The sequence below is a fragment of the Netta rufina genome, assembly GCF_964035555.1.
Source record: "Netta rufina genome assembly, chromosome: Z".
Classification (NCBI taxonomy): domain Eukaryota; kingdom Metazoa; phylum Chordata; class Aves; order Anseriformes; family Anatidae; genus Netta; species Netta rufina.
The window spans coordinates 24,552,707-24,570,103 of record NC_140126.1 but is presented as its reverse complement, the minus strand read 5'-3'; the positions used below and the strand labels follow the sequence as shown (position 1 = coordinate 24,570,103).

Genomic DNA, 17,397 nt, shown 5'->3' with positions numbered 1-17,397 from the left:
TATTAGAATATACAGAACTACATATAAATGCACATTAAAATATGTGCAAATACAATATAGAACAAGCATGTGTGACTTTCAAGAGCAGCAGAAATCCTAAGGTTCAATTTGCTAGTGATTAAAAGAAGTTAACTTCGTGTCATGGTGTCTCACTTCAGCAGAACTGACAATGGCAGCCTGTCTGAGTGCAGGATAGATGCCAGCTGGCTAGCTATCTGATTCCTGAAAGACATCTTTATAAAATGGCAGAGACACTGAGGGCTGTTACTATTGATCAGATTTCAGATAAAGAATTGGCATCACGCATCATTAGCAACACAGGACTTTTCCCCATGGGTTTTGTAGCTGTATTTATTTCCTCCATAGGTGAAATTTATTCAAGCCATGCTGCCATTACTGTGTCTAACAGTAATGTAAGCTCCACTGTTAGGGTGAGTGCAAAGTTCAGGACAGCATTTGCAGGAGTTAAGTATATGTCTGAATTTCAGCCAGAGGGAAAACTGCAGCACCTTTTAGTGCTGCAATGCCTGCCATTTTTGACCTACCAGTCTCATGGAAGACAGTGACAAACCACAGTTGGCATACCTGGCACATATCTAGAGCAACTCATACAACATGTTACAGTCCAATTTCTGGCTTTCCTTTTCTGTAACAGTAGCCGTTAGGACTGTTTTCACAGAGTGGCATGCAGCTTTTGAGGGTTTTCTTGTTTTGTTTTCTTTAGCAATGGAAAAAGTGTCCAGAGAAGTGATTTATTTGTAAGAGAAAGCCAAGAAAATCACAGACTTTAATTATTTCTGCATTAGCTCTAAATCTGTAAAAACTTATATCAGACATGTATTTCCATGTTTTACAATCCACATGTTCTAATAGGAGGCCACCTCCATGACATATCTCTGGTGCTAGTATGACGTTTTGCAAAGTGGACATACCTCATTCACCTTTAGCCTTAATCTACCTTCCATATGGAATAATTTTATAAGTCACTATACGATAAAGGCAATACATAAGTTACGTCATATATTATTTGCAATTATTTTGGACCTCACGGACCTATCTTTCTTTAAGGAAAAGAGACACTTTTGTGAACTCAAGAGGGTTGACAGTGATCATTAGCCCTTATTCCCATGTTAGGAAGGAAAGATGCAACTTAGATCCCTAAAACTAAGGAAGGTTAAGGAAGACTGGAACTCAGATCCCCAAAGCAGCATGGCTGAATTAGCCTAACACCAGGCTCAGGCTAATTAGTCCTGTGTCTCAGCAGGTAGACACACACATACTAGGACCTTGTCTGTAGTAATATAAAGTGACTTTATAGTTAGTCCATATGTAGTTCATACTCTCCTTAAGTCCTCCTCATCACTTGTAAGGGTGATTTATTGCAAACACAAATTGCTGATTTCCAGGGATAGTTTTATGATTGTAGAGATGGGAGCATACACAGTTCTGCCTGGCACAGTATAAGGACAAATGTTATTTTACTGACAACCAGTTGTCTGGATGTTAATGGAATCGTTGCAAAAGACCTAGGTCAACTCATTTAATTCTTTGCCACATCACTTTACTCTTTTATATATGTATACATATGTAAAAGATAACACTTCTGCTCATTCAGAACAATAGTTTTAATACACATTAAATCTCAATTCCACAACTGAACGCATATCACCAATACTAGTTAATTCCATATTCAAGCTCAGTGGAGAAATGGATACAGAAAGAATCATTGGGTGAGATCTGGAACTCCAGGTAAAGCTGGGACATTCTGAGTAGTGTTATTCTACTTTAAAGAGGTCATCTGAAGAATGTAATCACAGGCGCTACAAAACACAAACCTGTTTGTAAGGAACGGGAGCTCCTCTCTTGAAAGGCTTTGTAAAAATGCAAAGTGTTATTATAGTTAATTATTGTCATTGAGCAAATTGAGGTTTAAAATTATGCTGTCAGCTAAAGAGTTTTGTAATTGGGTTTCTGGTCATTAAGGCATTTAATTACCACTCTCCTATGGAGCAACTGTTCCTTTAGCAAATGTAGTTACATAAGCATTTTGATGAGGGAGACAAATTTGCCTAAGATACACTTAACTCCTAAGTTTTAACTTTTCTAGTGTCTTGTAGAATAGACTTTATTCTCTAAAATAACTGGAACCATACTCATTCGTCTGATCAGTTTGGGAGGAATGAAAGAAGGAATTGCATTAAGGTCAAGTGTGCAAGATTACGTGTTCATGTTAGTCTGGGAGCAGCAAGAACTTGGAAGAGAAATACAGATTTCATCTATATCCAGATGATAATCATATAAAACAAATAGGGAGGAAAGAAGAAAATAGAAATAATTAATGTAAGTTACAAGTTAGGAATGCAAAACTGATAAGGGATGCAAAAGAATAAGGGATGCAAAAGTGTAAATCCATTGCCAGAAGATTATTCAGTAAAAAGTATATATAGATAACTACCAATGTAGTAATTGTAAAGGAATTCTAATAATGCTAGTCCATTGCCTGACTGCTAAGGTGGAATTGTGAATACTATTCCCCAACATACTCAACTCAATGCAAAATGCCATGTGGTTCAATAATATTCACATTTACTATTCTGAAGGGAAAAAACAAATGTGTTGTGATTATATCAAGGGATGATGAATGTACCAACTACTAGTGTTAGCCATTTCAAAATCACCTGGACCATAAAATGTGCCCCTCAACTCTTTGAGTGAACTAAGCAAAAGGGTATTGAGGCAGCTAGTACCTAGTTGTTGCATGTTTTGGAAAACTGGAGAAGTTCCAGGGGAGGAAATGTCTTTTGGGGACTACGTTTTTAAAACAGTAAACAAGATAACCATTGGTAGGTTTATCAGGCTACATTCCAGACAAAATAATGGAAATTCTGACACAAAATTTTACTAAGGAAAAAAAAATCAGAGATTGCAATTAATCAACACCAGACTATAGAAACTCAGGTTCTACTTTTAAAGTGACTATAATCTGACAAAGGCAAAAATACCCAAACAGCAGATGTCTATACAACATCTGAGATAGTACTGCACAACATTTCTATTAATTGCTTAGAACGATTCCAAAGCATTGCAGCAAGCATTACAAACAAAAAATAGTCTTACAGAGATCTTCACATGTCTTAGATAACAATCACAAATGAAGAATCAACACATGCAAATATTTTAAGGGTCCAGTCATTTCTGGTTTTTAATTATGTGTGGAAAAAAAAAAGTGATAAACTAAGTTTTGATACACTAAGTTTGCACAAAAATTAGTTCCGGTAAGGATAACTAAACTACACAATCTGATAAACTATGTACAAATAAATACTTGCATTTCACAATGTCTAACTCTGACAATAAAGAATGACCTTCTTACCATGAAATGTAGAAAAGAAGTGTGTAAGAAAACAGATAAACAAACACACAAAACCCACAAAACTCGTTGGAAAAGATCAATGTATCAATGAGAAATGAGCTCAACAAGGCCAATACAACCAGTGGGGTCTCTGGAAATATAACTGAGAGATACTTCACAGGATTAGAGAACTTAAGGGACATTTTTTTCTGCTTATAGACTAATACGATTATACCATTCACTACTCAGAAGGATGTTGGTTAGTAACTAGAGGACAGTCAAAGAATCGGAGAACATATCTGAAAGAACACAGTAGCTCCAATTACCTAGCTTATCTGAAAGAAGGTTGAAAGATTCATCTGTAGTTATTAAGAAACAACCCTAGGAAAAGATATATGATAATAGAAGGGTTCTATTTGGCAAACATGAGATTACAGCATCCAAAGGATGCAAAGAGAAAATAGAGACAGAGAGATGTTACAGTACCAGTTTTCATCAGTGAGTGTGATAAATCATAAGCACAACCTATCAAAAGTATTGATGGATTCACTGTAACTTTTCCTATCCATACATGCACTCTTACTCTGCTTTAACACAGGAAGAAATACACACGCCATGATAGATCACCCCAGCCTTATACTGTCAGAACTTTGGCTCCTCTCCTTACCTGAAAGCTGACACTGCCCACTGGGAGATAGCTATGATCTTCAAGCATGCTGAGGTACTCGGCCACCAGTGCTGCAGCATGGACAAGACACATGGCTGCTTCTGTGTAGCACTTCCTCTTGGTGTGCTTCTCTGCCATGTTCTGCAGCCAAGTCAGTCTCAAGTCAGGCGATGTCTGGTATCCTTTGGCAATTCTAACAACGCGAGAAAGAAAGGAGACATGACCGATCTCTTCTTCTCTAATAACAGAGAGGACTTCTACAATTCTCTACCCGGGCTAAATGGAAGCTTACACCTCTTTATGCTGTGAATATGATTCACTGAGCACTGGGCAAAAGAAATAACTAGGGAAGAGGAACCAGGACAGAGAGAGATTATGAGGAGAGTAAAATTCCTGAATCCTGGACCCTTTGGTGACCCTGACTCCCATCCTTCCCCAGGCCCATGTCCACCAGCCACCTCCCACGGCTCCACTGCAACACTGTCCATCCTGCCTGGGCCCCTGCGAGAGGCCAGCTGTGCTGAAGTGGCAGTGTACATACAGAACAGCTATTGGTTTTGTCCACAGCTTGTTGCTAACATACACAGCTCTTGTGCTCACCTCAGTACAGAATTTCCTCAGAAACAATTGTAAATGGATTCACCTGTACATGAGATCCATGAGCATCTCTGGATCTTCCTGAAATTCCCTCATTTTCACCGTATCTGACAGGATGCTGTTCAGATTACATAGCAGCTCCTCTACCTGCAGTAATACAAAGATCAACATGAATTTCTCGGGCATTTTTTTCCCTTCTAGAAAAATACCAGCATCTTCACCAAATGATAAGTTATTCCCATTTAGTTCCTCTTAGCCAAGGAAATGACAGGATGCTGAATTGCTACTAGGTGTATTTTTCCAATTCTACTCAATGGAGCAAACACTGCTGACATAGTAAATCTTATACATACATTTTGATGAATCAAAATGAGTTGGACCCCTGTGATCAGTTTATTTCTGAATGGAAAAAATTAAACAAAGTAAAACACTACAAACCGACGTGCTAATTTAGTTCATCTTTACTTGAACTGTGATCTGATAACAAAGCAGGTGTTTTTGTAAGTCTTCAACACAAACTAAGTTATTTTAAGAATTTCAGCAAAGTACCTGGAACTTGTCTGAAGTATTTTTCATTATTGCTACTGCTGCCTTATAAATTGAGAGATAAGTTTCCACAGTGCTACTTGTCTGAAAACTTAATTAATCAGATTCCTTCTTGGGAAACTCTTATAGTGTACAATTCCTGCTGGAGTCTAGGAAAAGGCTGTGCACAAAGCTAAGAGATAACTTCTCTAATGTGATTCCAATGGAAATTTCCAAGAGTTTATTCTACAAAATTACATCCTCCACTTTTGTCCTGCTTATTATTGCATAAGAGGTAAGCTAAGGCAATAAATCCTGCATCCTTATTTTCATTACTGCGGAAGACCAAGATTCTTGGATTCTTGCTCCAAGCACATTCCTGTGTGAAAGCTCTGATATAAAGCCACAGATATCACAAAATATTTGACCTGAAGGGGAAATGGTGTTGCCTGCATATCCACATCTTCTTCTGCATAGGCCAGGATGGTTCGTAAGGAGCGTCGAAGGAATTCCTCATTAAATTCGGGTGATTTGCCAACCAAAGAAGCTAGTGACATGGTCACCTGCATCTTCACTCTTGCAAAATTCTTTCAGAAGAAAAAAACAAAAACAAGAGAATGATGGCTACACCACACCACGCATATCAGTTCACATATCTCTGTCTCCTGCATAAACCAAACACACTTTCCCCTGCCCACACTGAGTGGATAAAGTCACTACTTTGCAAGTAAGAACCAGCAAACCCTGACTTTGACGTGTCCATGCTTTGGGGCAAGAATGTGCCTTGGAATACGTATGCTTGCTTCAGACAGAGGAGAGTCAGAAGCCCTTTTCTTTTTGCCTTCTGGACAGGTCAGCAGGTGTATATGCCAAGCCATCCACAGAGAAGGAGAGGCAGCAGGACTGTGTAGGCATTCTGGAAACAAGTCTGGGAAGCAAAAGGCCGCTGAGGGCTTCACATGGTAATGTACCATGCCTTGCTGGTTAACTGTCTAAGAGGCACATTCTGCTCCTGCAAAGCCAACACTTTTTACATGTTCAAAGCTTTAAAAGTAAAAGCTAGAGGAAAAATACTGTGTAAAATCAGATGCTATCCAAAATGCTAATGAATGTCCTTACAGGCTAGGACATTAGGAGTCTATATGCATAAAATAAGCATTTTGCTCTGTATGCATGGGTAGAATCAGAGCCTAGTTTACTGTTCCCAATACAAAAGGGCAAGAGGAAAATTCACACTAATAACAAAATACAGTTGTTCTACTGAGGCTGTAACTGCATTAGAGTAGAACTGGTCTAGTTTTAAGCAGTTCTGACACAGGAGTGAAAAAGAATACCAGAAAAACTGAAGAGTGTTGTTTATCCATAGAATCACGGGATTGTAGAATCATCTACATTGGAAAAGACCTTCAAGATCAAGTCCAAACAACAACCTGACCTACCCAGCCCAATCGCTAGACCATGTCTTGCCCTTGCTAACAGAAGCCTGTTTGAAAATGCATTTACAAATACTGCATACAAAAAAATAAAATCACATTTTCCTAAACAAGACACAGAACAATAATTAAAACTATTTTTCCCCTACACTTGTAGGCACCTCTATGACTTCAAATATGTGAAACAGCACAACATATTAATCTGCAGATGCTTCCCATATGTTATCACAACTTAAGTTTTACTTTCACTTGGTCAGGAAATCGGTGTCACAAAACATACTGCTGTTCTCAGAATCTTACACTGGTAGAGCTGAAGCTGTATCTCATGAGGAGATAAAGAGTAGCACACGCTTGAGTCCGTGTAACATCTATGCTGCTGCTGCAGTGGTGGAGAACTCTTTGACACAGGTCAGCACACTGTTCCACCTCCTCTTCAAACAGGAAATCTCCAAACTAAGGGAAACAGACAATACATCATTCATTACTCACATTTCTGGCCATTAAAATGTGAATTTGTGCTTAGCACACAAAAATCATAGGATTCAGACAAAGATTAAAATTTGCAAAAAAGATATTTTATGTCCTTTGATACAGACATCTGATTTCTGTGCCTCTGTAGGTTCCATTTCCAAGCCTTTTTACAGAAAAGAAAGGTTTGAAAATAGACTTAATGTTTAAATAAAGAGCAACAGATGGAGAAAGAATAATTTTTTTATGGAGTCCCATGGATCCAGAAGATTGTGAAAGATCAAATATTGCAAAATTCATAAAAAGCATGGAGAGTTGTTATTTTCAGAATATATAATGGTTGATGAAACATGCAAATATTTCCTTAAGCATAAGGAGCAATTACTAGCTTTTTGCATCAACACCCTACCCTTCCTCAGCCCTCCAGCATGTTCTTCCTCCTACGGTATGCCACAAAACTTCAACTGCCCAGCTTTCACCCAGACCCTCCTTTAAAGCATCTCCTCAATGCACCTCATAGACAACAAACCCAGGGGACAGGATGTTTGTCCTAAGGAAATGTCAGTGTACACAGCACAGATGCACCAGTACCATATGTACATAAACTGGATTGATAAAGGTGTGTGAACATATTGTGAGGATCTTATTTCTCATTTGCAGGACTACATGTATTTCCCAGTCCTCAAACTTTCTTCACTTGATTATCTCACTGGTTTGTGCCTAATTTATATTACAAGCCTGATGGCACAGGGTTCTATCATTTTCATTTGTTTATAAAATAACATTTATATACCTAAGGTGTAACAGAAATAATTGGAACGATTGCTTCATAAAATAAAGAACTGAGTCAGCTTAACTGGAAGATCTATTTCAATGAAATAATGATTGCTTCACAAAATTCATTATTTTAATTGGAAGTTAGCTTTCAAAGATAAAGTACAATGAAAACATAATTATGAGTTTCATAACTGCTCACATACATACCCTATAATTAGGCTTTGTCATCCAATCTGCATCTAACAGCAGACAGGCATTAATTGGACAGGAGTATCCTGTTCATTATTTGCATTTTTGGAACGTTTAGGTGAAAAAAGCATTTCACAGATTTTTTCCTTTTTGGAAATGTTTTTCTTTGTAGGTGAATAGATCTTTACCAGATTTTAGATTGGAAAATGGTTCTGATGATATAATAACTCATTTTACTTTATGGAATCTGTGCAGTCCTAGAGTTAAGATTCCTAATTAAAATAAAAAATATTTAAAATCATTATATGGATTTTTTGTAACCTTTTTTTATTAGTGAATTTTCTGTATTTAAGAGTAAACTGCTAGAACCACCAAGTTATTATTGATTCAGTTAGTCCACTTTTTATGGGCAATGAAATAATCTTGCAACAACTGGAGAAGTCCCTCCATGTCCCTACAGACAGGTATTGGTATTTACATATGCAAAACATATGCATACGAATATATGTGAATGCCACAGGAAAAATGGTGAGTGGATGCACACAGCTCTGCTCCAGAAATACTGCTATAATAACTTGACTGGAAGCATGTAAACAGAAGTATTTCAAGAGCATACCTTAGCAATGAGTGCTCTGAGTGTAGCAAAGCAGTGAGTCAAATAAGTGGTGCTCTGATCGCAGCCAAGAGAATTTACCAGGACCTTCAAAACTCCTCCCAAGAGATTGTCTCTGCATTCTGCCGCAAAGCTTGCCTACACATGGAGGAGAAAAACAACAATAACTGCATTAGGTAATTCAGCAGTGAACTGGCATGTAGGAATTGGTTGTTCTGCTATCCTGTCCACAAGACACATCCAGCAGCTTGGAGATCACAGGTTTCTTTTTTTTTTTTTTTTTTTTTTTTAATTTGTTAATATCTGCTGAAAAGGAAACTCAAAACAGTTTTGTAGTGATCAGAAAGATGAGTGAAAATGTTTCCAACATTTCTCAACATCCACAGACCCCCAATGCACTTTTAAGCTCAGCCAGCTTCTGCAGTGACTCTTGCAGCACTGTCCACTTTCTGTCCAGTCTTTCATGCACCTTGGATTAGGAAATGATTCCTTGTTGGCCATGCACCAGCCTTTTTCCTCATGCATTTCCTGGGCCTACAAGCTACACAGGCATACTGGTATGCTCTGATCAAACCAGCAACCTGGATATTGGGAACACAAGGCTCTTTGAGGAGTGTCATGCAAAAATCATGCCTGGTACCGCAACTATCTGCTAAATGCTTTTCAACTAGCAAGTTTTGAAGAACAAAGTTTTCTCTTTGCTATGTATTAATATGTATGTTGCTCCAACAACAGTACTCCAATACCCATGAATTTGGAGCATCTTTCCTATACCTTCCCGGCACAGTTAACTATCACAGTTCCACTGTGAAATTTTTCTTCATCTGACTCCTGCAAGTTAAGTTCTTTACATTGCTGTAGGGGGGGAACATCAGCACATCCTTTTCAGAAGCAAGATCTTTTCCTGCATCAGGCACTCTGTGGGAGTCAAGGCTAAATCCTTTTCTCTCACAGGATCACATGAGAGGCAAAGTATGACCTAAGGCTGGCCACCAGCCCAGTTACAAATTACTAATAACTTTAGATACATTCCTAACATAAATGAAAAATTTTCTTTTCTCATCCTCTCCAAACTCCCATGTCATGGTAAAACAGCTGAAACAGCTGTTGGTCACATCAGCTGAAGACAAGGGGGTAGTTTTCCATTTCATTCACACTAGTGTAATGCTGTATAGTAGAAAGTGCTTGTGACAACAGTGTAAAGCAGTAGTTTTGTCTTTGAATTCATTCACCCTTGTCTTCACCCTCTCCACTCCACTCCTCCACCCCAATTACACAAGCTTACAGGAGGTCTTTAATGAAAACAATTTGCAATGCCTAAGAATATAAAGGCTTGCTTCCACTGACTTCTGAGGGAGCAGGGATTGGTACAAAGCCAGCTCTGCAGTTTCCCACCTGGATGATGTTCTCTTGCATGTCAAGAATGATCAGGTTAGCTTCAGTTGCCAGGTTTCCGCTAATCAGAGCTTCTTGATCTAGCTCTGCTTTTGTCCTACAAAAAGGAGTTCGAATTAAAGCACACAGCAAGTATCACAGGAATTAGATTAACTTCTATCGAAAGAAAAGCAAAATATGAATGATGGTATTCTGAATGATCCTGTAAGAGCAAACAATGAAAACAGTGTTCAGCAGTGTTTCTTAAGAACCAGTGTCAAATGAGGAGAGCTGATACTGTAGATTACAAGTTCTAAAGGGAACACCTGAAAAATAGTCCACTGGATAGGTCAAATAGATGCTGATGCTTCCTTATTGGCTACTCTACCCTCAATATCACACTCCATTGCTCAATAACCTAGGCAGATATTTCTGAATGCATCAGCAGGACATGAAAACCCAAAATGGAGAGAAAAAAAAAAAAAAAAAAAAACGGAAAGAAAGCTGCATTTGGCAGAGGGGAAACAGCTTCAGTGCCATAGCAGCTTCAGTGCCACAGCAGCAGTACTTAATATAAGAACTCAAGAAAGCTGATTTTTGGAATTGTTGACAATACAAGACAGCAGGTCCCATGGCTGCAGGGTCAGCGCAGCAGCGCCACAGACCACCTAAGAGAGGTCTGAAGCACTTCCCTAAGACAGAAAGTATGGCAATGTGACAACATTTTAGTTGAGACCTAAGGATGAGATCTGTCACACAGCTCCCCTGCAGCTGAGCACTCTGAGCTTGGGGCTCAACTCCTAACAACTGTACTTTCAGACATGCCATAAACACAAAGAGGAGATTTTATTCTACCTCCTAAACCACTCAGAAATGGGCTATTGCATGGCCTGAAGCTACTCTTTAAAGCTTGAGATTAGAGCTGCTCTGACTTGGGCCAAGTGCACCCAAAGGTGTGTTTCTTGGATAGATGAACAGTCTTAAAACCGCACTTCTGAGTGAGTTCATAATCTGTGGCTTTTCTGCTATGTTTGCTTCTCCTTTCTGCCCAGTGGAGTCGCACCCAAAAAGAAAACCAGAAAAGTAAAGAGCCATTCTTTGGGGCACAACCAGGTAAATCTGGAGAGGGCCAGGACAGGAAGTCACGACAATAGTACAGTTATTAATTACAGTGACTCAAAGCAATGAAGAACAGAAGGGCCTGCCAAGAAGCTGGCCATGGATTGCTAAATATGAGTAACAACTGAACAAATCAAGCAAAAAACATAGCCCTTTGAACCATTTCCAGCAAGCACACAGTCTTACACAGTAACCATGCTGAATGGATCTTCTTTGACACCACACTTAGCTTATATCTGCAGCTGCTGCCATCCCAGCCCACGCTGGGCTCAAGGAGAAACAGGCTGAGTGGCCAAGTGCAAACTCACTATTCCACATATGCCCTGCAAACACCTTACCAGCAGGAGGTACTCTATGGAGATGCACAAAGGACGAGAGCAAAGATCTCACATACCATAGTCAAAAGCGCAATGAAGCAGAAGTGCCTTGACAACGTGCAGAGCTTTACTTATTTACCAGAATTTGTAATTTAAGTGGTTTAACTGAACCAATACAAATAGATATTGTAGAGCTGCTGCTTGAGGACTGGCTTGCTCTGGCTTCAGTGAAACTGGGAGAAAGCAAGCTGCTTTCAAGGCAAAGTAAGAATATCCTCACAAGATCTGCACCTCTTCCAGTCTTGGACAGACAGCAGAAGGATTACTCTTTTAAGATTCAAATAAATTCCTAATGAACAATTTTTGTGTTAAAAATGTGTGTGATAATCACAGATGAATGCTACGTGGCAACAACACAGTTGCTGAGCAGAGCACAACCCAGTATTCTCAGTTCAAGCTCACACACGTTGAAGGGTATCATGGGAGCTCAGAGCAGCTGGACTGGTGAGAGGCAGTTGTGTGTCAGATAGTCAAAATTTGAGCAAGTATCTATGGAAAATGATCTATGCACAGCCTCTTTAGGGAAAAGCAATGAGTTCCATGATTATAGAAACTTAGCACATACCCTGTGAAAATACTGTTGGTAGAAAATCTTTCTTGAAAATATGGTTTTCAATAAGCCTAGACACTCACTTGTTTACTACAAGTGCTGAAAAGGTGAAATGTATTGGTACATCATAACTTACAAACTGCAACAAGAAAAATGTTCACTGCAGAATCACCTTCCCCTATACCTGCCAATAACTCTCCCATTAACACAGCACATCAAACCTAGCTCAACTTATTTAAATGTGGCAAAACTTATATCACGGTGTTAAACACAGTGAGGTGCTATAGCAGCACCAAAGTAAGCATCATAGCAAGCCTCTGTGGAGTATTTGATATAACATGTACCAATGACTAGTGTTTCTCACTCTGGTATCAAAAGGAAAAAATGCATAGTGATTTAAACATCTCATTCAAGCATTTGTGATCTTTTTGTTGTGCCACAGCAACAGCTGGATACCTTTACTACATAAACATTTTCTATTTCTTTCCCTTTGACAGATGAGTGAAAGGATTGAGACTTCTGATTTTGCAATACAACAACCCTGTGAGAAAGAACAAAACATAATAATAATAAAAAAGCTTGGTTCTGATAAAAACAATATATTTTTACTAAATGACTTACTTATCTTGTCTCTCATTTGCCTGCCGCCAGTGAGTCTGCTCCTTTCTCCACCTCAGGTTTTCATTTAGCCCCGCTGACCTGTCATTCCCTAAAAGTGCAATATATATCAGTGAGATTAAAGGAAAGAGGGACACCTGAAATCTAGCAGCTCATCGAAAGAAAGAGCTACATGTCTGAAACAGTCTGTTAGACTCATTTGATTTTATGGCCTCAGGGCTCTAGCAAAAGGACAGGATCATTTTTTCACCTAGGATTTTTAGAACATCAGCTTGTGTACAGCTGTCTTCAAAGACCAAAAAAAGAGAATTATTCAATTTATTAAATTAAACTTTTTTTTTTTTTTTTTTGCTACAAACAATTTGTTCTCACTTATAATCCTGACACTATTTCATAGTTCTTGATTAACAACAATTTGTCAGAACAACTTCAAATTTTTTGTTTGCCTTCATATTTTTCACCTGAGAAGAGGCCAGTCCTAGCTACCTGTTGCATAGTTAAAAACTAGTAATATTTTTATCCACAGCAAAATAAAATGCTGGGAAAGAGAAAGGACTGTGGGAGGAAAAGATAAGGATGAGAACAGGCAGTGTGCATAAAACACAGGTTTCATGAAACTTCAGGTTGGAAATGAGGAGATATTTCTCCTCAGAAACAGCAGTCAGGCATTGGAACGGGTTGCCCAGGGAGGTGGTGGAGTCACCATCCCTGGAGATGTTTAAGGAAAGGCTGGATGTGGTGCTTAGGGACGTGGTTTAGTGGGTGATAGTGGTGGTAGGGTGATGGTTGGACCACATGATCTTGGAGGTCTTTTCCAACCTTAATGATTGTATGATTCTATGAAATTCAACAACCATATTTACATCTACAACCTCTTGAGATCCTGTCAAAAGACATTGGGGAAAGGGAGCATGAAGTACCAGCTGGTATTCTGCAGCGCTTCATCATTTCTCCTCTGGCTCCTTCACCTCTCAATAAAGCCTCTTCTAATCGGGCCTTCACGTCTCGGGACTTCTGCAGTGCTTGGGTGCTAACTTTATCTGAGCTTTGTTTGCCCTGAAAGTAAAGTCAAAGCAATCACCATCAGTGCTACCATCTTTCGGCATGAGTCCAGGTTACACCACCAGAACCAGAGACAACAGGAAAGATTTGGACAGCAGGCGAATGTCATAGACTACTATACAAAGCTTGGCAAATATACTTAAAGGTTGCAGATGAGGAAGGATGTAGTATATATACTGTTAATAAACACAAAGATGTAGCTCAGTGTTACAGAGAGAGGAATCAAAGCACAGAGAGAAAGCTTTTTGACCTATTTCAGACAGGCTCTTTCAGAGAGGAGAGTACTGATGTCCAGACCCAACCCTTCGCTGAAGGGTCATCTGCCAAGATCTTGCTTTAAATGGGTAGTGCATAAAGAGAACAGCTCCAGTAGTGACAGCTTCAATTGCTTACATTCCTTCATGGTTAAAAAATACTAGTAACTAGCCAATACTGTAATTTACTAGTAACTAGTAAACACTGTGTGTGTATTACCCACCTAAAATAGCCTTCAAATTGCCAGGATAAGGGTAATAATACAAAAAATAATAAACCAACTTTATAAGATGCCCTCAAAGGTTTTGATGGCATTATGTTTGAATGTTGGTGTCAGTTATTTTGTCTGAATTAATTTATCCATTTGTAGTGTAGATTAGACAAGAACTAATTTAACACTTGCCAATAACAATTTCCCCTGGACAGCCAGAAGGAAAAACAAACAAACAAACAAATAAACGTGACAATAAAATCAGGCTATGTTTCACTTACCTTATACTCAAAGCATGAAACACAAATGAAAAGGAGGTCTAAAATCCTGTTCAGTTGCATGGATGGAAGGTCTGCAATCCATTTCTGTATTAGATTCTGATCAGCGTTTTTCATGATCCAGAGGAAACAAATCAAAAGATTGCGAGTGGTGTCAGGACCTAATGTGGCACTCTGTCTGTAGGGCTGGAAGCAGATAAGGTAAATGTCAGTTGAAAGAAGAAAAAGAAGAGGGAAGATATTCAAGTGAAGTAATGTTACTTAAATTTCAGTGGAGTAAAATCTCAAGGTTGGTCTTCAGTAAGTTTAACCTCTTTCAGGTTATACTAACTGCATTTTTGAAATCTATGCATGCGTATTAGTGACAGCAGGTCTAGTTGTATGTACATGAAAGACAGAAGCACAGAACCACTGTTGTTAGATGACTGTATTTTAATTTCTTTAGACTAATGTAAGCATATATTCTATAACTGTTTAGTCCCCTCTTTTTAGTTGCATCAGCCAAATTGCACAGAAGACAAAAGCAATCACAAAGAAAAAGATTTATAGAGAAAAACTGCATGGAGCTGTGACAGAGGAGGTTCAGGCTGGATGTTAGGAAAAGGTTCTTCTCCAAGAGGGTGGTCAGATACTGAGACAGGCTCCCCAGGACACTGAGGCTGCTGGAGTTCCAGAAGTGTTTGGACAACCCCCTAAGACATATGGTCTGATTTTTGGGTGGTCCTGTGTGGAGCCAGGAGTTGGACTTGATGATCCTTGTAGGTCTCTTCCAACTCAGATATTACATAGTTCTATGAAAAGATGGATCCAGAGCCCTAAATCCATGGATTTAGATGAGACTGGGACCGGGAGGTGGAAGGGTGGGAGATGGGAAGTTATAGTAGCATTTGCTGATGTCAAAATGTGACTAGGTTGGGTGTGAAGATAACAATAGGCACACAGAAGAAAAAAATGGAACCACTTATGGTGAAGAGGCAATTAGAAGATTGGAACAGAAGAGTAGGGGACAACAGGAGGAATACAAAGCATTCATGGAGGAAAGAAGAAAACAATTTATTATGACTGTAGTTATTAGTCATAAAAAAGAATACAAAGATGAAAACATATGCAAAAAAGGAGACTGGCAGAGCCCTGGACGTACCAAGGATGCCAGCGATATTCCAGAGCTCCTGAGGCTGAACTGATTCCCCGCAATGGCAAGCGCCACATTTTGATTGATTGCACCTGCAGAATCTTGTTCTTCTTCTGGGTTTCCTGTGCGTCCCTTTCCACTGCGTGCATCTGAAACTAGATTTGAAACATTCAGTTGGGACTTCATCATCAATCCAGTTGTTGCTGCTCATATTTCAGTCTGCCATTAGGCGGTTACCTAACAATATGTTTGGCACCTCCTTCCCTGAGACTGTTGGTCTGGCTGATGCACTAAGTAGCAAGAGGCATAGCATTAGCAAGATTGTTTGGGGTCACTCACAAAAACTGTCAAATTGTTCAAATAAACACAGGGAAAGGAGATATTCCCCAAAATCTCCACGTGTTCGTGGAAGCTGAATTAAAAGCAAAGGCAGTAGCAAACATGAGGTTGGCTCTGAAGTTCAAAACTAAGCCAGAGATGTTCAATTTCTGTCTATTCCAGGTGAAAGGATCAATGCAAATGCCATGCCTGTGCTTGGGGATATTCAGCAAAGTAACTAAGTCTGCTAACACCTAACACAGGCAATTTTTCCTGCGGGTTAAAAGACAAGTTTAATTTCAGTTATTTGGCTGCTTCTATTCCCTTCAAGTTATTGAAATCAATTTTCAGCAAATGATGTTAGTTATAACCAAGCTTCATAAAAATCTCATTTGATTCTGAGTGTCCATTTCTGTTTTGCAAGAACTGATTTTCAGAGAAACCAAGTGACCAGCCAGTCTCTGTGTTCAGAACAAGATCAACAACCTCTGATATTGCAGGTATTCAAAATGAAAGGCACTCTAAAAACTAGCCATATCAGTACAGCTGGGCTTCTTCACTCTGACTCCTTTTCATCTGTGGCATAAGGACAATACTTATATTAGAAGAATGCAGTGAGACCTGATTAAACTATGTGTAAAAAATGCTTTTATGTTATTAGACTGAAAGTGCTCAATAATACATTCATAGTATTAATTGTTTTGTCCAGACATCAAAATGCAAAATATTTTCAGAACCAGTGACAAAAGTATGTTCTTCAAAGATTACACCTTTTTTATTCTCTGTAGTCTTCTTTATTTTATTTTTATGAAAGTGAGAGGTAGTTTTCCAAGTTGCAAAGATCTACTCTCAAATAAACAGTCAAATTGTCATTCTGAGCAGCTTCATATGAACATACTTGTAGAAAAACAGAAGGAAGTACTTAGATAAAAATTTATTAAAAGGCTTAATAATATAGGGCAAAGTTTAAAGTTATAACAGGTGATAAGAACATATTTCCTGACTGATAGTTAAATTTACTGGAGATTAATTTCAATATCATGTTAATAACCCTAAAGAGCAATAGAAAAATGTGGAAGGTATACAATCCAATTTATTTAATTGTGACGTAATGCAATATCCCTATCATTCTTGTTTTCTTTCCCACTGTCTGTTAAACCTATCTGTATCTCAATATTTCTTGCAAAATCTTTTTGCAAGATTCTACAGATATATATCTCTGGCCTATTGTTTGTTCATGGAGTGAGGACATTTAAATTTTTACTGTCTTTAAAAACCCTGTTTACTTGGAAGTAAAGAAATATTCAACCTTGCTGAACTATGGGGAATTTCAGCGCTTAGGGTATACTTTTAAATGTTTAAGTCAGATTGTTTAGACAAGCTACTAGAGTCTACCTGATCTGCTGGGAGGTGCACCTGCATGTATGTAGGTATGTATGGAAGGGGGGGTAGAATTAGAAGGTCCCTTCCAACCCAAACCAT

At 38.7% G+C, this 17,397-nt stretch overlaps 1 protein-coding gene across 1 annotated transcript in view; it reads right to left on the bottom strand.

Moving 5' to 3' along the window:
• DOCK8 (dedicator of cytokinesis 8) overlaps positions 1 to 17,397 on the bottom strand; it is a gene marked incomplete at its 5' end in the record, with an annotated part of 92,617 nt that overhangs the window by 8,683 nt on the left and 66,537 nt on the right. Inside the window, 10 exons of the mRNA XM_084305083.1 lie at positions 4,020 to 4,212; positions 4,663 to 4,763; positions 5,570 to 5,728; positions 6,875 to 7,027; positions 8,625 to 8,759; positions 10,017 to 10,113; positions 12,663 to 12,750; positions 13,580 to 13,715; positions 14,469 to 14,651; positions 15,607 to 15,746. Of these exons, the coding sequence (XP_084161209.1) occupies positions 4,020 to 4,212; positions 4,663 to 4,763; positions 5,570 to 5,728; positions 6,875 to 7,027; positions 8,625 to 8,759; positions 10,017 to 10,113; positions 12,663 to 12,750; positions 13,580 to 13,715; positions 14,469 to 14,651; positions 15,607 to 15,746 (1,385 nt within the window). The remainder of the gene's footprint in view (positions 1 to 4,019; positions 4,213 to 4,662; positions 4,764 to 5,569; positions 5,729 to 6,874; positions 7,028 to 8,624; positions 8,760 to 10,016; positions 10,114 to 12,662; positions 12,751 to 13,579; positions 13,716 to 14,468; positions 14,652 to 15,606; positions 15,747 to 17,397) is intronic.